The 21,755-nt window shown below is 40.3% G+C and overlaps 1 protein-coding gene across 3 annotated transcripts in view; it reads right to left on the bottom strand.

The window, feature by feature from the left end:
* IARS1 (isoleucyl-tRNA synthetase 1) overlaps positions 1 to 21,755 on the bottom strand; it is a 111,379-nt gene that overhangs the window by 38,356 nt on the left and 51,268 nt on the right. For all 3 annotated transcript variants that reach the window (XM_074152430.1, XM_074152429.1, XM_074152431.1), the window contains 5 exons: positions 17,393 to 17,466; positions 16,842 to 17,036; positions 11,209 to 11,295; positions 10,456 to 10,539; positions 1,270 to 1,417 (listed from right to left, as the gene is read on the bottom strand). In XM_074152430.1, the coding sequence (XP_074008531.1) occupies positions 1,270 to 1,417; positions 10,456 to 10,539; positions 11,209 to 11,295; positions 16,842 to 17,036; positions 17,393 to 17,466 (588 nt within the window). The remainder of the gene's footprint in view (positions 1 to 1,269; positions 1,418 to 10,455; positions 10,540 to 11,208; positions 11,296 to 16,841; positions 17,037 to 17,392; positions 17,467 to 21,755) is intronic.

The raw sequence follows: 21,755 nt of genomic DNA, 5'->3' as shown, positions 1-21,755 counted from the left end.
CCCATAAAAGTCTGCACTAACAAGTGGTAACCTTCTATCATTAATCTCAGGCTGGAAGATTAGAATTGGTTTCAAAAGAAACTATACAATATACACATAAAATCTTCAATTTAAATGAAAAATTACTATAAGAAAGGAATTTTAATCCTGCTTTCATCCCGAAAGTGTAGAAACTCATGTCACTCACCCAGCATTTTTGGTAGATTTCAAATGTAATCTATAAGTCTAAAGCATTATTGCTTTTATGATGATTTACCTTGCTTTCCATTCCATTTCTTCATTTTTTTCCTGAGTTATATTTAAATTTAACTTAGAAAAAAATTAACTGTCATGTTACAGAAGGCAATCTTCTTGCTGTGGCTAATGCATTCAGTATCAAGTATTCCCAAGTTAAACATTTCTATGCAGATTCATAATTAAAGTTACAGTAAATGAGTTAGCTCAATAAATTGTCACAGCAGCTGCTACTGAAAATAACTTTCTTTTCATTACTTATTTGCAGTTCTCTTTGTGTTAAATCTGTCTGCTATTAAGCAATGTTCTGAATGCAGAGAAACTTGCAGTCCAGATGCCATCCCCTGACAGCATCCTTCCTGCGATGTAGCTGTGCCCGACTACACGACACAGGGTAACAGCAAAGGAAAAGCAGCAGCAGCAGCACTCAAGGCACTATTAGTGACACTTAATGCCTCCAAGCTACTACACAAACACTGATAACACAATTACCAGAACACCAACAAGGCTTAGGATGGATATTTCAGAGGGATTCCCTTGAGCACACGCGGTACCTGGTTTTTAACTGGTGTTCCCAGCATGGTAATTGCTTAGTAAGTATTAACCCCACAATTAGCTTGTCCTCTAATTTTAAGAATCTAAATGCAATAGCACCACATTTATCTCAAATAAAAGGGAATCAAGAGCACCCCAATCTGAGAAATGATATCTGTTATGTCTTGACAGTCCCCTACCTTCCACTCCTCCTTTCTATATAATAATAAGCTTGGTCAAGAAAAGAAAGATGCAGCGTGATTATAGCTTTATAAAACAGGGTACAAAGAGCAAATAACACAGAAATTAACAGCAACTATATAGAACCTGAGTTAACTTTGACGACTTGCTTCAAACAAGGAGGTAAAGAACAGATGACCTCCAGAGTCAGCATCCAGATCTCCCTCCCAATCTAAATTCCTCTACAATGCTAATTTACTCTAACAGTGGAAAAAGCAAAGTCCCTTCCACTTTGCTTTCCCGTGCTCGGGAGACCTGTACCTTATGTTGCAGGATCTGAACGTTCTGAACGAGAAAGCGATACGCGTTGTACCAGGGCAGGAAGACATCCTTCAGTATGTCCCTCACTCCTTCCTCCTTAAATCTCAGATTTTCTGCTCTTACCACAGGAGAATTGATCAGGTATAACCTGCAAAATAAGAACACAATACTTAAAAGCTTAAAACTGTGTATAGCGATAGAAATGCACTCAAACATACCCCAGGAAGCAGTTTCACACTGGCTCTAAGGAGGATAGTACTGTAAGCAAGTAACATATATGACAGTTTACTGCCTAGTGATACAGGATTATTTTTATGATACTGCATATGCAATTTGAATTAGAATTTAAATTTTCTCTTTTACTCTAGAAGTTAACTGAACACATGCTCAGATGCTCTGGGGAGACCTTGTAGCAGCCTTCCAGTAACTAAAGGGAGCCTACAGGAAAGATAGGGAGGGACTCTTTATCAGGGAGTGTGGTGACAGGATAAGGGGCAACACTTTTAAACTGAAAGAGGGGAGATTTAGATTAGATATTAGGAAGAAATTCTTTAATCTGAGGGTGGTGAGGCACTGGAACAGGTTGCCCAGAGAAGTTGTGGATGCCCCATCCCTGGAGGTATTCAAGACCGCAACCAGGTCTGGTGGGAGGTGTCCCTGCCCAGTGCAGGGGGGTTGGAACAAGATGGTCTTTAAGTTCCTTCCAGCCCAAATCATTCTATGATTCTATGAATTGGTGTTCACCTTTAGAATAGCACTTATTGTTTCAGTAATATTTTGAATTCTTTAACAATGACTCAATACCTTTCTAATCAGTTCAGTTAATTTCTTCAGTTATAAAAATCTTTGGTCTATTGTAAATATAGGACTAAGGAGAAACGCAAACCAGGCAAATCAGAGTAAAAGAGAAAAAATTAATGTTTTCAAGAAAAATAGCCCAAGAAGAGGACACAGTGTGTACCCCTACCGACACATATGTGCCTCAGCTCCAGAGACAGCTGTAAAAGAGCAGAGGATTCAGGTGACGCTAACTACTAATATCAGAAGCAGCTCCTCACAGAATCATGCCCACCTCAGCCAATATGGGGTCATCTACACATGAAATCCACCCTGTCCCAGGAGATCCTTCTCGGGTCAGTCTCTCTCAGGCTAACAGTTCCTCATTTCAGAGACACAGACGTGTCCCCCAGCTTCCTTGCTGGCTGTGAGTTCTCAAAAAAACCATTTTTGTTCTTTATCCCATCTTATTCCCTAAACAAATACTCTTCCTATGGAGACAAACTGGTATATATCATGTTAACTCAAAATCTGGTCTTAGTTAGCAAAAAAACCCTTGAATACAAATTTGATTTAGATACGCTTCCTTTAGTTTCCCAAATATGAAAAACAAACCAAACAACTTTATTTTAAACACTGTGGCATTTCTCAATAGACGTTTATTAACTCATTTCCTCACATTTTATCAACTTCAAAAATCATGATTCTAAACTAATATATCTTTACAGGCACTTCCTTTAGGAGGCTTTAAAATCTTAATGGGGTTTGACACAGCACATTCAAGAACACCAGACCATAAATTTTAAAGGAGAGGCCTTCTTGCATAAAAATGAATACATAAAAATAGAGCTGCCACAGTAAACAGGCAGCAACGCAGCACCGAAATGGGCATTTTCAGTACTGCATTGAGGAAAAAAAAGAAAAAAAAAAAAAGTATTTTTATACATGGTATCTGAATTCAAATTATAAATCTACAAAAGTACAGAACAATAATGATAACGATAATAAAGTAGTAAGTCCTTAAATGAAACTAGAATGTGTAAATATGTATTTAAACCAAATCTCCCACCACAATTATTTATGTTCTTATTACTCATTATTTATTTCAGAAGTCAAACATAATTTTGCTCTGAATACAAGAGCCACTCTGGCCCCAGGATACTCCAGGCTTTTTACCAGTTTGGTACCTACCTAGAACAACGACCACTTCCAATTGCCTCCTCTGCTTTCCCCCTGAGGAGGCAGCAATGCAATCTAATCAGAACCATGAAAGGTCCACTAAATTGCTCCTTTGTACCCGCCTCAGCAGCACTTGCTGTAGAATCTATCAGAAGTCTTCTTAAAATAGCTCTTAGGATGAGAAATTCACAGAATCACAGAATCTTAGTGGTTGGAAGGGACCTTTGAGATCATCGAGTCCAACCACATTAAAAAAAAAAAAAAAAAAAACAAAAACACAAAAACACACAAACAAACAAAAAAACACAACACAAAACCAAACAAACAACAACACCCCCCCCAAAAAAAAAAAAAAAAGCAAGCAGCATCCATCAACTAAACCCCACACACAACACCCCACCACAAACCAACAATCCCGGGCACTAGAGCATGCCCTGAAGAGCCACGTCTACACGTTTCTTAAATACCTCCAGGGATGGTGACTCCACCACCTCCCTGGGCAGGCTGTTCCAGTGCCTGACCACTCTCTCAGTAAAGTAATTCTTCCTAATATCTAATCTAAACCTCCCCTGCTGCAACTTCAGACCATTTCCTCTGGTCCTGTCGTTATTCCCTTGGGAGAAGAGGCCAACCCCCGCCTCTCTACAGTTTCCTTTCAGGTAGTTGTAGAGGGCAATGAGGTCTCCCCTCAGCCTCCTCTTCTCCAAACTAAACATGCCCAGTTCCCTCAGCCTCTCCTCATAGGACTTGTTCTCCAGACCCCTCACCAGCTTGGTGGCTCTCCTCTGGACACGCTCCAGCACTTCAATGTCTTTCCTGTAGTGAGGGGCCCAAAACTGAACACAGTACTCGAGGTGAGGCCTCACCAGTGCCGAGTACAGAGGCACGATGACTTCCCTGCTCCTGCTGGCCACGCTATTCCTGGTACAGGCCAGGATGCCGTTGGCCTTCTTGGCTGCCTGGGCACACTGCCGGCTCATGTTAAGCCGGCTGTCCACTAACACTCCCAGGTCCTTTTCTGCCAGGCAGCTTTCCAGCCACTCTTCCCCAAGCCTGTAGCATTGCCTGGGGTTGTTGTGGCCGAAATGCAGAACCCGGCACTTGGCCTTATTAAACCTCATCCCATTGGCCTTGGCCCATTGGTCCAACCTGTCCAGGTCCCTCTGTAGAGCCTGCCGACCCTCAAGCAGATCAACACTCCCACCTAGTTTGGTGTCATCCGCAAACTTACTGAGGGTGCACTCAATCCCCTTATCTAGATCATCAATGAAGATATTGAACAAGACTGGCCCCAAAACTGAGCCCTGAGGGACACCACTGGTGACCGGCCGCCAACCAGATTTTGCTCCATTAATCACAACTCGCTGAGCACGGCCATCCAGCCAGTTTTTTATCCAGCGGAGGGTACACTTGTCTATGCCATGATTCTCCAGTTTCTCCAGGAGAATGCCGTGAGGGACGGTGTCAAAGGCCTTACCAAAGTCCAGGTAGACAACGTCCACAGCCTTCCCCTCATCGAGAAAGCGGGTCACATGGTCATAGAAAGAGATCAAGTTGGTCAGGCAGGACCTCCCTCTCATAAACCCATGCTGGCTGGCCCTGATCCCTTGGCTGCCCTGCACATGCCTTGAGAGCTCACTCAGGATGATCCTCTCCATGATCTTTCCCGGTACCGAGGTCAGGCTGACAGGCCTGTAGTTTCCAGGATCCTCCTTCCGGCCCTTCTTGTAGATGGGCGTCACATTGGCCACCCTCCAGTCATCTGGCACCTCTCCTGTTGACCAGGATTGTTGATAAATAATGGAGAGAGGCTTGGTAAGCTCTCTTGCCAGCTCCCTGAGAACCTTTGGGTGAATGCCATCCGGCCCCATAGACTTATGCGTGTCCAGGTGCATAAGCAAATCATTAACTACTTCCTCTTGGATTACAGGGGAGTTGTTCTGTTCTCCATTCTTATCTTCCAGCCCAAGAAGCTGAACTCCCTGGGGGTAGTTGGTCTGACTATTAAAGACAGAGGTAAAGAAGGCATTAAGTATCTCAGCCTTCTCCTCATCCTTGGTTGCAAGGTTTCCCCCCGCATCCAGTAAGGGATGGACATTCTCTGTCACTCTCTTTTTGTTGATGTATTTATAGAAACTTTTTTTGTTGTCCCTTATATTAATGGCCAGGTTGAGTTCCAGCTGGGCTTTTGCCTTCCTGATTTTTTCTCTGTATGACCTAACACAATCTCTGTACTCCTCCCGAGTTGCCTGTCCCCTCTTCCAAAGGTGGTAAACCTTCCTTTTTTCCTTAAGTCCCATCAAGAGCTCTTTGTTCATCCAGGCCGGCCATTTTCCCTGCCCTTTAATTTTGCGCTTCATGGGGACAGCCTGCTCCTGGGCCTTTAGGATTTCCCTCTTGAAGAGCGTCCAGCCTTCCTGGGCTCCTTTGTCTCTCAGGACTACCTCCCACGGGACTCTCCCAACCAGGGTTCTGAACAGGTTAAAGTCTGCCCACCGGAAGTCCAAGATGGAGGTTTTGTTAATCCCCTTCCTTACCTCACTATGAATGGAAAACTTAACCATTTCATGATCACTAAGCCCAAGACTGTCTCCGACCTCCACGTCCCCAACTAGCCCTTCTTTATTTGTGAACAGTAGGTCTAGCAAGGCACCTCCCCTGGTAGGCTTACCTACCATTTGTGTCAGGAAGTTATCCTCCATACACTCGAGGAACCTCCTAGCCTGCCTGCTCTCTGCTGTGTTATATTTCCAGCAGATGTCTGGTAAGTTGAAGTCCCCAACTAGAACAAGGGCTGGCGTTTGCGAGACTGCAGCCAGCCGCTTATAGAATACCTCATCAGCCTGCTCATCCTGGTTGGGTGGTCTATAGCAGACTCCCAGCACAAAATCACCTTTGTTAGCCTTCCCTTTCACCCTTACCCATAAACACTCCACTTCTTCATCACTGGAGTCTATCTCTATAGAGTCAAACAACTCCCTAATGTACAGAGCCACACCCCCCCCCCTCCTTCCTTGCCTATTCCTTCTGAAGAGCTTATAGCCACTTATTGCAGCATTCCAGTCATGACCATCGTCCCACCACGTTTCCGTGATGGCAACTATGTCATAGTTGTCCTGCCGCACCATGGCTTCCAGCTCATCCTGTTTGTTGCCCATGCTACGTGCATTAGCGTAGATGCACTTGACCTGGGCTACTGATTTCACCCCCATCTTTGGCCCTTGACACTCAGGTTCATTACCAGCAGGCTTGGTTTTATCCCCATCCCCCTTAACTTTTGGCTTAAAGCTCTGTCCGTGAGCTTTGTTAACTCTTAGCCTAGTACCCTTTTCCCCTTCTAGGAAAGGGTTTTCCCATTGTTCTCTAGCAGTAATTTCTAAACGTCTATCACCTTTCTCTGATGAAATGTCAGAGTGTGAGTCCTCACTAATGTGGCCTCCTTCAAACCGTGGCATGCTTTCCTCAGGCTTAATCTTGACAGGCCCAGTTATCTCCCCTTCCCCCCTCATATCTAGTTTAAAGACCGGTCAATGAGCCCTGCTAACTCCTGCCCCAAAATTCTTTTCCCCCTCTGGGACAGCTGTGTCTCACCTGACAATGGCATGCCAGGTGTCTCATATAGCCACCTATGTTCGAAAAACCCAAAGCCCTGCCTGTAACACCAGTCCCGGAGCCACAAGTTGATCTGTTGCCTCTTCCTATCAATTTCTTTATTCACAGTTGCCACTGGTGGGATAGAAGAGAAGACTACTTGTGTTCCTGACCCCTTGAGCTGCTGCCCTAAGGCTCTAAAATCTCTTTTAATTGATTTCAGCCTCCTCCTACCCATTTCATCACTACCCACCTGAAATACTAACAGGGGGTAATAATCAGAGGGGTTTACTAGGTCTGGGAGTTTGTTTGTCACATCCCTGACCCGAGCCCCAGGGAGGCAACAGACTTCCCTGTGTAGCGGGTCAGGGCGGCATATTGGTCCCTCTGCCCCCCTCAACAGAGAGTCACCCACAACTATGACCTTTCTCCTTTTCCTTTTGGAGCTAGTGGTGAAGTTGGGTCCGCTGTGACGTGTACTTTCTGTCTTCTCTAGTCTTGGTGTGCCATCCTCCTCTCCATCGGCCAGTTCCTCCTGCAGGACTCCATACCTGTTCTGCAGGGGTAACTGGGAAGCTGGGAGAGGTTGGGAGGGGACTCGCCTGTTTCCCCGAGCAGTGACCTGTTTCCATTCCTCCTTTTCTCTGAGATCCTCTCCTGTCGCTTGATGAGAAGAGGGGAGAGGGTCCTCCGATTTACACGGGGCCTCAACCTGTTCCCCTACTCTCAGGGAGTGCACCCACCAGTCAATTTCTCTTTCACACTCCCTGATGCTCCTCAGCCTCTCCACTTCATCCTTCAGCTGGGCCACCAGGTAGAGCAGATCATTCACCTGTTCACATCTTATACAGGTGTTGTCTCCGCTACCCTCCATTGCCAGCGCCAGGCTCCGGCACTCTCTGCACCCAGAGGCCTGCGCACCCATATGTTTGCGTGGGGCCTCGGTCTGGGTACCCACAGCTTTCCTAAACATAGCCTTCGATCTGGTAGCAACCATAGCTGAGTCCCCAGGAGCGACTGACCTTACCGTGTACACCAGTAGAAGCACTGGGCCCGGCCGGTACACACACACCAGCTCCGGTTGCTCCCTCCGTGCTCTGTGGGCAGGGACTAGTCCCTGCCCTCCCTGACACCTTTTATCCCCTGGAGGTGGGATAAACCGGGGGTGGTGGCGGCTCCGCCCAGGCTCGCTCAGCAGCACCGCCCCCCCAGCTGACAGCCCCCAGGACAAGCAGGGGCCTTGTCCCGGCTTCAAAAAAAGCCCTAAAAAGAGCTTCTCGTCGGCCTTTTCCGCTACAGAACCCTTCCCCAGCGCAGTCTTACCTGCCCTGAAGCTGGTCTCCGTGGCAATGACCACGGAAAAAAATTAAAGAAAATGTAGCTCTCGAAGGCTACAGTTTTGGTCTGGGGGGTTTTTTAACATAGCAGCCCTACACTGACTTGCAATATGTAAATTTTAAAAGAATACTAATTTCCTGAATTATTCCAATGCAGACGCTTACACCTATTATACGGAAAAAGAAATAAAGCACTATAAAGGAAGATTTCTATTAATTTAGTTACAGCTAGTGATATTACCAATTGAGCAGAAAATAAAACCTTCTTCAAATAAAGCCAGTATTATCAAGTTTTCTAGCAACATGTGAGAAACAATAAAGTCATCTCCTTTTCATCTCTCTAAAACAGTTGTCTGTGGCATTATGTTATTTCTTCTGCATTTTAAGAACAGATTGAGAGGAGAATGTAACACATCACTTCTAACAGCAATACTTCCCTCAGGACACATGAGGCAAAGTGCTTGTAAACACTACGACCAGCAAATTCTCTTTCTGGCATACTTCAACTTTGACAGCTATCCAACCCAAGTCACAGGTCTTAGGAATAGTGAAACACTACTGGTTTTGACAATTCTTACAGATGTGACAGTTCTCACAGATTCCCTTTTCAGAAGCCTGAAACTGGGTTGTTAAATTTACTGTGCTGTTATTTCTTCTGTTTGCCCTTTCCATTCAATTCCATATTCATTTAAACATCATGCATCTATATTTTTTGCTGATCTATTTATCAAGCTACTGCTGAGAATACTTCAAAGCTGTAGTTTAAATATATATATATATATATGTACTGCAAAAGCTAAAGTAATTCTGCAGGGAAACAGTGCCAAGGAAAAAAAACTCAGTTGTAGCTTTTTCTGTAAACAGAACACATCAAGCGCTTCAGTGAATAAGCGGAGACAACTGAATCGCAGAGCTACTTCCATAAATGAGCCCAGTCTGCAATGCTTTTTACTCTCTATGTGGGTGTATGTATAAATAAATGTGACATTAAAGAATGAGTACACAGGCACAAAAATGAATTAGCTTTTTAGAAATCAAAAAAACATGAATAATGGAAGTGTAACTTCTGGTGTTTGAGATTTTTGGTGGTTTTTTTTTTTTTTAATAAGAGGCAGATTTTTTTTCCAACGGAAACATCACCTGTGATTTAAATATCTCCAATATGAGTAACTCCAACCCTTTTTGCTCATACCGTTCCAGCTACCAATTCACTGATGTCCTGCTAATACACCTTGATTATTTGTAAAGAACAACCTTGATCAAATTTAAGAAATCCACCCAACTCTCCATTGTAAATATACATGAGAAGATTATTTCCTAGGTCTTCTAAATGCTAAAGCTTGAAACAATAAGGAACTTCATATGTATTTTTTTAAATTATCTAGAACAAGCAACAACCATCTTTCTCAAATAACAAAAAAAGCACAGTTACACTAAGCTTTCATTCAATCCAATTATTATCATGTATAGTTGTAACATACAATTCAATCTGTGTGATCGTTTGTTTTCTTATATATAGCAAGAATTACAGGGCTCTTGAGAAACGTGTAAGTAGTGTACTCCTGCAGTTATTAAATTGCCTTTATTGCACCTTTATCTCAAGGTACCACTTCATGCATGTAGTTAGTGCATCCAGCCAAAGGACCAGGCAACTTCACAGTTATGTTTATACGTTAGTGTAATTTTAATGAAACACTTGAACTGTGTTTAATCTCTGTTTGACCAGCACAATTTATATATACACGTTAGGCTGCTCCGCTTCTGCTTTTCTGGTTTCACTGCTATTAGGTACACACTGCATACTTACAGGAAGAAAAGAGAAACACTTTCTGTTTAGAAAATGCATAGTATAAGCAGCAAACATTTCCGTGCGTTATACAGTAATCCTTTCCTAAAACAATGATTTAACGGTAAACTAATGGTATTGTTCTCAAAGATTTTATTCCAATTTTCACTGGGTCAGCTCAGACTATTAGTCAGTGCTGGCTCAAGTGGAAGAATTCTGTACAAAGTGGACAATTTTCCGACAAAAGGCCTCCAGTCAGCACGTCAGCTTTGGTTGTTACCAGCCTCGAGGGAGATAAGACATGGGTATAGAAAGGCCAGGCACTGTAACTATTGCCAGTTCTTTTGACTCATCCACCCTTTCAGCTATTTGGCTGCCATAATGGTCTAGAAGTTTCTAAAATTAACTTTCTTCCTACTGGTGATGGTCAAAAACCTATACATGCCCTGCTGGTGCATGTCTGCTATGAACAGAGAGCTAACATATCAGATTGAATGTTAATTACAGAAATCCTACCTTAGTGCGTCAGCTCCGTAACTATTGACAATACTCATTGGATCAGGATAATTCTTCTTTCTTTTGCTCATTTTTTGGCCATCACTAGAAAATATCAGAAAGTAGGCATAAATTCCAAGAGTTGTTTTAATACATGGACAAAGAAAAAAGGCCTTTCAAATCCAGCTTAATTTTTCTGTCCTTTTATGCCCTTGGTAGCATAGACATAATTATATATTAGCACATCGTTTTGGTGTGACAGTTGAACCCACGAGAGCAACTCAGTAAAAAAACCACCAACAAACAACCCAAGAGGTTCCCAAGTAGCAAATCTAAGCATGAAATCTGTCTTTCCTACCAAAACCGAGGGTAGATGTACTTGTTTTGAATCAATCCCTCCAGCCCACTGACAAAGTTTTATTTGAAAAGAAAGGGAAACAAATATAATTAACTTATTTAAAATTGCATCTAAAATTACATGTATGATCCCCTTTACTCTGCATAACAGGTATCATTTATTTCCTATTCTGACTTATTACTCATTTGCTCTCTCTCTCTCAGGAGGACTAATCCTGCTGGGAAGAACCTAGTGCAACAGAGAGCTGGGACATGTAAAACTCACAATCTCAGGTGCCTCTTACCTCATGCAGCACTGATACCTCCCCGACAAGTCCTAACAGCTCCAAGGTCCATTTCAGATTTATTTTACAATTCACAGGGACTTATCTGAAATATTTTTTGACTAAAACTCTGTTCAGGAAAGAATATACCAACCTGGCAAGGACGAGGCCATTCACAATTACATTCTTGAAAGGAGGCCTTCCAAAAAGAGCAGTGGAGAGCACCAGCAAAGTGTAGAACCTGAAAAAAGAGACAACGTAAACGTGACTTTCTAAATACACCAAGCTGAAGTCTGCGTGCCCTTCATTACGAAAGAAATTTTTCATCATGTTGTTCTACTCTAGCAAAGTTAAAGTTTGTGTACGTGGAACATTTATGTGGAAAAACATTAAGCTCAGAAAAGGAGCTTATTTTAAATAGACCTTTTTCCTCCCTGTAGCGTATCATGCTGTTTGCTCAGTTGGGATCTACTAGACCAAGAAGGCTGAAGAATTGTAATAGTAAGCATTAGGAAAGTTGTGAAGAAGAAAAGGGTAGCACTTTTCCCCTTTAATAGATAAAATACAGGGCAGTAGGGCATTCCACACTCTCCCCCGGCCCAGATTTGATGTGTTTATAATGGCTGTATAAACTATCTTGGACACTTAAGAAATCAGTGTTGGAGAAAGCACAGGCACCTATTGTTCAATATGTCAATATATGATTGTATCTGAGAAATCAAGCAGAGGTCCAAGACGATGTGATAATTTCATACTCAGGAGTCAGAACCTTCACCAAAGTAGGTATCTATGAGCTTTTGTAACCACACTGGTGTTAATTACTTTTAAGAAAATAACTGTAGGGTGGGCCACAGCTTTCCTGGTTAAAAATGAGTATCACACTGACGATTACTTAGCAACCTTAGAACAGCAGATGATTATACAAAAGCTAATTGATTTAGAATAAGGCACAGGAGGTTATGCCTCAGAACTACGCATTTGCATGAAGATTTAGTGGAGAAACACTTGAGTGAAAAAAAAAAAAAAAAAGTCCATCTCTATATTCCAAGCATTCCAAGCAGTTTTTATCAAAAAGCTGCCTATAATTGCAAAAGCATTATTGTGACACTTGAGAGACCAAAGTGCTGGAAAGGTTGCTGTGTGCATTACTGAATTTATTAAGTGGCTTAACATGACAACTCTGATGCTTCTCTTTCAGACAAGCTTTTAACTCTCAAAATCACCTCAATTCACGCTGCACAATACAAATTATCTCTATTAAACTGCACTGTAATTTCATGAATTTAAGCAGCACTCCTCCACCTGCACACAAACACATGTACCCAAAATCCCCATCTTCCTTTTTAACCTTCTTAAGAAAACCCCTAAACACAAACATCTGAGCAGTTACTCGGATGATCGACACCTCGAGCCTCCAAGACTGACAGTTCATTACGAACACAGCAGGATTCAGGATTTCATATGACGGTACCTCATTGACAAACTCCCACCGCTTTCGGCAAACTGGTTGCAAATTCTCATATTAGAGCAAGTGCCTTTGCAATTAAAAAGAACAAAGCAGAACAAACCAGAAGAGATGTCAATGCTGTTTGTATTAGGAAAATTGCACAGACGGACCGTGGGCACTGAAAAAATACATCCAAGAACTTTTCACAAGTTTTTAAGTTATTTGCATTGTCAAACCCAATGAGCATCAGCAATGAGGCACCTTAGTTGATGACAGTTGTAAGACTGTCTTTGAGATCCTGTGATCCACCTGTTTACACACCATTCTGAAATAACTCTTCTCACTCTCAGATTATCCTTTTGAAAAAAATTCACCTCGTTCTCAGTATTTTAAAGGAGCATTTCTCTGTACCTTATTTTTGACAACTTTCTCGACTAATCTCTGCTGCCTCATCTTCCATTCACCAAATCTCAGTCTGCTTGTAGTTATGTCTGTGAAGATATATAGCTGTCAGCCAAAACAATAGTAAAAACCCTTAACAGCAGAGACAGAAGTCCACTTCTTGGCTCTTTTTCCCTCCTCTTCAACTCGCCTCAAAGAGAAGAAAGTGTTCCAGTGTTCCCTCACTGCTTTCTCCTTTCTTTAACAACTGTGGGTAAATTCATAATCCTTTGCTTCATGCCAAAAACCTTCAGCCACCATATTCTGACCATGACTTGTTGCACCTCCCTACAGACAGAGACGGTGCCTTTCCTATCAATCCATCCAGACTCCCAGTCTTGCAACCCAGTGACTGTAAGATTTTTTTTTTCCCTCTGGCCTTAACAAATATAATTCAGCTCTTTCTCATATCCGTGCAGAAAGTAATCAAAACCATCACTCTCCTAGCTCATCACCTTGGTCATATTAATTTTTCTCTTGTCTCCCGTGACACTCTCCCCTTGTCTCGAGTCAAACAGAAGCCACCAGATCTCCACCTCCCGAGCTTTTCAACACCTACCAGTCCTCACTTCCTGTCAGCTGCAGTCTCTGACCTGACACAAACCCAACCTTCATTCTGAATCTTAACACTTTATACAGAATACTTCAAATAAAAAAAAATTAAAAAATCACATACCATGCTCTTAACACTTCAGAACACACCAGCTTGTTGTTCGCTTAGGTCTATTATGATATAGCGCTGTCACACTGGCAGGAAGATACACAACTTCTCTTCAAAATTTTTTACAAGACATAGGAAAAGGTAACTAAAAGCCTAACGGTTTTATAATGAGAACCCTTCTTAAGAACAGCCTGAGACAGCTTTACCTTTTACCAAAAAAACCCCATTACCTCACATTTTAATTCCATCTTTCTTTCATAAAAGTGCTCTTTTGCAAATCACAGAACACTAGCTGTTACCAAAGTACCAGCTTATTCACAGAGGTGAGCACCACGGGAAAGGTATAAGCATCATGTGTTGATATTGGGCCCCAACCCAAGCACAGCAGGTGTGTGTCTACAGCCACGGAGTCACCGCTGGCCTTTGTGTCAGCTTGGGCTTCTCTTGTTAATTTTCCAGAGCCAATCTTCAGTTTAATTAGTGATGTGATTTGGTTCAGCCCACTAAGGAATGGGAAAGAAGTCACTTTGAGCAGCAACTTGCAGATAGGTCAACATCAGTGAACTGAAATCCACAGATTACATTTATTATTTAAAAATAAAGAAAATAACTTTATAAACTGGAAACATGATAGTTTAGTGGATCTGGATGTTGCACAGCACTTGAGTTTAAATTAATATCACACTATAAAAAGGCCAACTTGTGTAAAAACTACAAATGCATTCTTTAATGGCACCAGAGAGCTTCACTGGAGGCATGTGAGAGCAGACTTATCTTTTCATCTGTCATCTCTCCCACACGTGCTTCAAAGCACAGCACTAAAAGAAACACTGCAGAAAGTGAGTGTGACACATACTAATCCACTGTGATATCCCAACATCAAATAGCTAAACCCTGAAATCTAAAATTTATCATTCCTCCTATATTTTTACCGGAATTGTCATGACCAGGAAAAGATTTTATATCCACATAAAAATCCCAAACCATTTTTAATTCTTTTGAACTTTTACACTTCAGTAGCTCCCTTGCACTGTGTAAAAATTATTACATTGCAGGGTTTTTTTAAATTTGTTTTCATTTTTTGGCACCTAAATTACAATCAGTGTCCTTTTATCTTTATAAAATATTATAGGGAGAAAATCAGTTTCTGACTATGCCTTCTGCATGCATTTTATATGTATTTATCATGTGTTCTTTTATTTGTCTCTTTTCTTAAAAAAAAACAAAAACCAAAAAACACCCCCTCACAATTTCCTATTTTTTTTTCAGATAGAAGGAAAGAATAAAAAAAGAGGTAAACCTAACCTTTTAATTCTCCTTTCATGCACATAATGAACAATGTTGCAGAAAGACTAATACATGGACTCGCTAGTATTGCAACTTTTCAAGCTATTGTTCTCCATTCCTTCTTCATTCCAACCCTGTACAACCCCCCCAGTCCCCAAAGCACAGCTGCTCCAGAATAAGCAGGTATTCCCCCAGATGAACAAAACCTAACACTTTTCTTCAAGATGAAGCAGGTATTATATAATATGGCATATTAACTATAAAATGGAATTTTATATCTCCTAAATTAGCGTTTGTCAAATTAAATGCTGTATCCACACACTATATGCAACAGCAAAGAAAACAAAGTAAATGAAGCAAAATGAAGAAATGTAGAGTTCACTGTATATACTGGATCCAACGCTGCCTGAAGAGCAGCAAGCAAGAAATATTGACCTGCAAATGAGATCAGGATGTCCCTCTGCTGCTGGGTTATATGCTACTCAACAGTACTCAGCTGTATACTAACACTGAAGAGCACCATGACTAACAAGCTGTGATTTATAATTGTAGAGAGCACAAAATCAAAGATCAACACAGATGGCCTAAGAAAGACTACTTTTTTCTGGGGGGTGGAATAAAAATAATAATAATTACTATACATGTAAGAGGCCAGATTGAGACAGGAATTGGAGTACTTTATCACTTTCATTAAAAAAAAAAAAAAGCTTTAACTAAGTTCATCAGGTTGCCCTAATTCTGGCCTATGTGAATTACTGCTTTGAGGACCTATTAGAAACACTATGCACAACACTAGGTAAGGTGCAGCTATATTCTGAAAGTATTTAATAAGCCATTAAAAGTCCACGTTTTACTAAGTGAGACTTAATTGGTCCCTTCCTAACTGCCAAACTTGTAAATGTAACTTCCATTTCGAAGACCTAGATCATTTTTTGTATCACAAGGGATTGCAAAGATACCTTTTTCTATATTCATGAAACTTATTTTTATTTAGCATCATGCCTCAAATGTCTCCTTGCTCAAGCCTCCTGGCTTTGAGAGTATGTATAAACCTTGCTCTCAACTTTGCAAACACGCAAAAACCCACAACTTATTGCTTTGTTTGGGTTGGTTGGTTTGTTGGGGAAATAGAGGAATGGGCAAAAGGAGGTGCCAACTATGCCTCAGAGGAATTTAGTTTAATACTAATAACTCAAGTTACTGGATGGAAGAATTCTACTTGTACATAGTAAAATGTACAAATATAAAAAACACAAAAATTCATCTTAAAAATATGTTGGTTTTCACAACTACCCTCAAATTTCAAAACTAAACACTTAAAAAAGCAAAAACTAGAAGTATATGTATGCATGTATGGATGAGAACATTACCCAGAGAAAATGTGAGATTACAGAAAAATTTTCATCAATGATTGAAAAGCTTTTATCCAGAAAGGAATCAAATAAGCAGATGAAGTTTTCAGTTAGAAAATTTGATTCGTGTAAACAATAAGATCTCAACAATTTAAGGTTTGATTTAAATTTGCTTATTCCCCACTTGTATAAACCCAAAATTAAAATTTAATCTAGGGGACAAACATTATTAGCCATTTGCATACTAGCATTTATACTGCCTTGAAATCCTCACAACACTGACTTCCATTTTAACTGACTCAATTGCTGTTCTGTTTCTAGTAGATAACTCAAGTTCTGTGAAAATTCAGGTGCCGAGATTCTTCCTGACCAGGCCAAAGATCTCCTCTATTACCTAAGGATGTTTTCCACAAGAGCTGGAAAGATTTCTTGATAACATGTCGTCTTTCTGCAACATATTTGTCACCAAACTTTAGAATACCTTGCATTTTACTGAAAAAAAGAAATCATAAACTTATTTATATGACATTAAAGGATCATCTCAGATGTAATGGGAAAGCAAGGTAATAATATCATCTAATAAAGTGGCAGAAAATTACCATCCTCGGGTTTGGTCAATGCCTTCAGCTATGAAGTCAGCAGGGAAAGCATCTTCAAGTTCTTTTTTGTTTTCAAATGGGTAATGGACTTGTGCGTAAGGCATGCTGCCGCTCTCAAACCAGCAATCAAACACTTCAGGGACCCGGCGCAGTAAGCCCTTGCCACAGCGCGAAGGGATAGTCAGGTGATCAATGCTACAGGAAAGAAAAAGATTGACAAATTCTAAACAAAACCAAGAATTAGCACAAAAAGTTAACATAATGCTTGCACATTAGGCATGACAAGAGTTCTGGTTTTAATTTTCATGATTCTTCAAAAAGGTCAGCATTTCCTGTGACATTTTTTCTAATTTAAAGCTATTTTAGAGATTTTTTGGATTAACAGTGTCCAAGACAGCAGAAAAGAAAATTTATACACATTAATCACAAGCCCTCTTAATACTTCTCTATTTTCCCCAAATCTGTTTCCCAGGGTTTGGGCAAAGAAACCCAATATTTTTTATGTCTACTCAACTCTTTTTAATCACTAATTAACAGCCTCTGTGACCGACCTTTCTCGATGGAGATCAGTGACTTTCACTCCAGACAGCTCTTCCAATTCTGCCATTGAACCAATACAAACTACCTGTAAGAGACACTCAGGAGATTTAGTCAGTTGTTTGCACGCAGTAGCAATTTGTTTTTTAACATCAGACAGGAGACTTCTAGGTCAGTATCTTCTAAAGTAGCTGGTATAGCTGAATAGCCAACAAAATTTTTGTACAAGGTCCCCTTCCTCAAACTAAGAAAGCAGCAAATGATTTGAGAGACCACTGCCCTGATTTAATACAATTCATGTCAGAATAATTGAAGACTTCGAAGAACAAGCATGTTGTCAGATATCAAAAAAGACAGGGCTTTGTTGTTTGGGGTTTGTTTTTTTTTTTTTCCCAAACAACTGACAACACAGACACCTCTGAAAATTCAATGACCCTGACTTTTATACAGACAGGAATTTCAGATGCCGAGTTCCTCTTCTGAAGCAAAGGTAAGCAGCTAAATTGCTCGTAATTGAGCTTAAGTGTTCCATTCCAGGTACACTAAACTGTTCACATTAATGGCATCGTATTTAAAGCAGAAAAAAAAAAAGTGTCACACCTAACAAAGTGGTTGTTAAAAAAAGGTACAGACTTTTTTTCTTGGTTTTATTGTATCAACACACTATCTAAGAAAACAGCAAAAAGTTTCAGCAACAGACTTGCATTAACGTCATGAAATGTTGATGAAAGAAAAATCATTCTGAAAAACTGTATGTAGGAGAGAAGGAGAAAAGTAAAGCTTTCTTTACTTCACATTTTAATAAAGTTTAACCATCCCAGGGGGGCCTGTAGCCCTCTCTCATCTGGCAGGATTCACGAGCCAGAAACTGCAGTACAGGTCTGGATTTTGGAGACCCAGTCCCACATGCTATCAGTCCAGTTTGGAATTGCTGCAGAAAAAAAACTGGGTTTTGACAGATCTGACAGTGAAGGGGTTAAATGTACCAACGTAAAGAAGCTGTAAATAGGCTAGGCATTTTTCACCTAAGATAACTTTCTAACTTGCTCTTAGGATACAGTAAGTCAGAGTACTGCTCAATTCCTACAGCTAGTCTTAAATACATGTGTATGTATACACACAGAAATTGTGACTAACAAAAACGTTTTGGCGCATTTAATTAAAAAAAAAAAGCTGTCATGAGTTACAGAGAAGGCAGAAATTCAGTCTTCCTTGGTTTTTAAGCCATGATTTTCCTAGTCTGATTCAACTGCTGATCTGCATTACTAATCACCATCTTTTATTGTTAAAGTACTTTTGAAACGTCATTTTTCCATTACTTACCTATTTGTCTTATTTTTCTATAGGAAGTGAAGCATTACAACGATTACAACAGTCAAGTACCACAGTCTGCAGTTTGCATAGCAAACCACACCAGGGGACTGATTCCAGTTAAAAATATGTCTTTATCAATAAACTATTTTTATCCCAGACCTGTTCTTCATTCACCGTGTGGCCCCATAAGCAATGGTACAAGCTCAAGTGAGCAGGCAGCTGCTTAGTTCAGCACTGCTGGTGGAAGAAAAGGTGTTAATAGCAGCAGGGGTAAAAAATACCCTTGGATACCCTGATTACTTCATCTTCGCTAACCTTAATATTTGAACATACTTTCTCGCTATACTCTCGGTTAAAAGCTGCCCATTAGTTGTTGCTTTTTGAACCAAGCATTTCAATACTTCAGGAAAATTCTGAACATTGGACATATCTGCAGAACTGCATCCAGCAGAACATACTCATAGAGGAAATAAGTCCAAGCCTACATGAAAAATCCAACAACCACCAGAGGAACGCAGATATCACCATACTGAATAAATCTGTCTTTGTCCAAGCCAGAAGGATGGAGCTACTCTCTCCCAAGGGGAGCTCATTAGATACTTGAAGGCAAGAGAACAATGCAGCAAGTAGATGCTAATCAAATCTGATCCCTCATTAGGCCGCACCCACTCATTTCTGCAAGGAGCAAACTGATTTATGCTCTCAAATCAAAGCTATGGCTTCGGATACATTTCTTCAACAGCAAAGTCTACTTTAGTAACCTGGCCCCTTTCCCTACTGTCACTTGTTCCTCCTCCATTTTATTTTTCAGCCACATCAACTACAAAAGCAGCTACATCAACATTTAATAGCGGACAGCAAAGACTGACATATATGGACTAGGAGTGGGGGCTGCTTAACCCTGCTTCAGCACCACTGAAACATAATGTGAAATCAGAAGACAAAGCTAAACACTTCTAACAAAATTAACACTGGCGTTATATCCAGGATTATCCATGTAAATAGGAAGAATAAAGCCATCCAGTAGTATTCTTGGACCTCAATGTTCCTGTGGCATAGTTCTTCAGTTCCTATTAAAGTAAAAATCTTTGCTGTTACTGGTTTGTCATTTCAGCTCTGTTAAGTACCTATAATCGGAGAATGAGGCGTGTTCATAGAAAGAAATAAGTCCATGCAGTGTATCAGTAGATCAGCAAGACAATCCGGGATCTTTAGAAAGCATCTTCTGAATAGTAATTACTAAAAGAAATGTCTGCTAAGGTCAGCTAGAAGTAGCATTCTTCATGCAACTCAAAGCAGCCTGGAAACCCTTGAGGAGAGCACAGCCAGAGTCCTCTCCTTCTGACTCCCTTACACAAGACCGGGTGCACCAAAACCAGTGGAGGGTTAACGGCTTACCTGAGTGACAAGCAATGAAACAGTCAGAGAGTTTCTGAAACATCACTGAATATTTAATACTATAATTTGTATGCAAGTCCTATAAAATTAACCTATGTCTGCTTTATCAAGTTGGGTGCCATATTAAAGAATTTTATTATCTAATCCAAATGCAATGTGTTCCTTCACTGAGGAAATCATTGAGATTTGAGAGCTTAAAATGATAAACTGTCTGCAAAAATGTGGTAATAAACGCAAGCTTCAAAATTTAACTTCCATTATGCGTCTCTGCCTGATAATTATGCTAAAATAAAACTAAAATAAAAGCTAAAATAGAACTGTGGGAAAACAGATATTGATTTGTAATAAAATTCACTTTAATACCAATTAATTCACCTTATTGTATATTAAGTAAGGAACTGTTATTACTTCTCCAGGATTTAATAGGCATGGCATAATTGCATGCGACAAAGTGTTCTTTTGAGAACAAGACATGAAGAGGAGGCTCCGCAATCTCACATGGCACTAGGCTGCAGTAAAACTGAAGTCAGGAAATTTGGAGTCAATGTTATTTCTTTATGAGAGCAGATGTCACTTAGGCCTTAAGTTCCATAACAGTTCCAATGGTATGTAGTTTTTAAGCTATATCCCACATGCATATAAAGAGAATTAATATTAAAAAACCTTATCTTGAAACGTAGCATGGTCCAGAAGCCATACTTGACTACTGAAACATGACATTCAGACTCTAGAATAAACAGAAACGTATAACATCTACGGATAAAAATAATAGAACTGTTGGTATTGCTATCATTATTCAGAACACCAAGCCCTGAGGAATATTTGCAGCTAATTTCAAAGGAAAGGTCAATCTTCCAAGCTAGACATCACATTGTTATTAAAAACAAACAAATCAAACCTGAAAAAGCAAAAAAATCTGTACACACAGGAATACAGACATTGGGAGACTGGACAGAAAATGAAATATTATTAGAGGGAAGGAGTAGGAGTAATGTAACCTTTACACAATCTTTTTCAGCTGTAGAATGAAGTCTTGAAATATTTCAGCACAAAACTGAAAGCCTTTTCACTATCTCAAAAAAGAGACTTAAGGTTTAGTTTGAAGACTGACAGTTTATACCTAAAAATTTTGAATAAATGTTAAAAATTATTATATGAAAGACAGAAGCACTTGGTTTGCCAGTAATTTACAGTCTCATAGTATAAATAGAATTCAAATGCTAAGGCTTTCTTAGATACTTAAATCATAATTGCAAGGAGTAACTCCCTCCCTCCCCCAATATCTCCCTGCCTATCAGCAAGATTTCCAATGAAGAGGAAATAAAATATGCTTTACAATGCAGATCTAAGCAATAGTGCAGTTTAAGGAAAAAAAAAAACCCAACACTTTTCTAGCATACATTTTCCTATTTGAGGTCTTCCACATCTAAAACAAAAATTAAAACCTTTTAAAATTAAGGGAGATTAAAAAAAAAGGCTTGGGATGTTGCCATCAGTATTCACCTTCCATGGACATCCTGACATTGATTAGCGTTTCCTACTTCCAACATGACGAAGGATTTATCGTATGTGTGTAAAGGAACTAACCCACACAGAAAAAAAAAATATCTTCAGAAACAGTTTTAAAACTCAGGGTTTTGACTTGGGGTTAGAAAACAGCAGTCA

Source organism: Numenius arquata, chromosome 8, assembly GCF_964106895.1.
Source record: "Numenius arquata chromosome 8, bNumArq3.hap1.1, whole genome shotgun sequence".
NCBI classification, from domain to species: domain Eukaryota; kingdom Metazoa; phylum Chordata; class Aves; order Charadriiformes; family Scolopacidae; genus Numenius; species Numenius arquata.
This window is presented reverse-complemented; position numbering and strand designations above follow the sequence as displayed.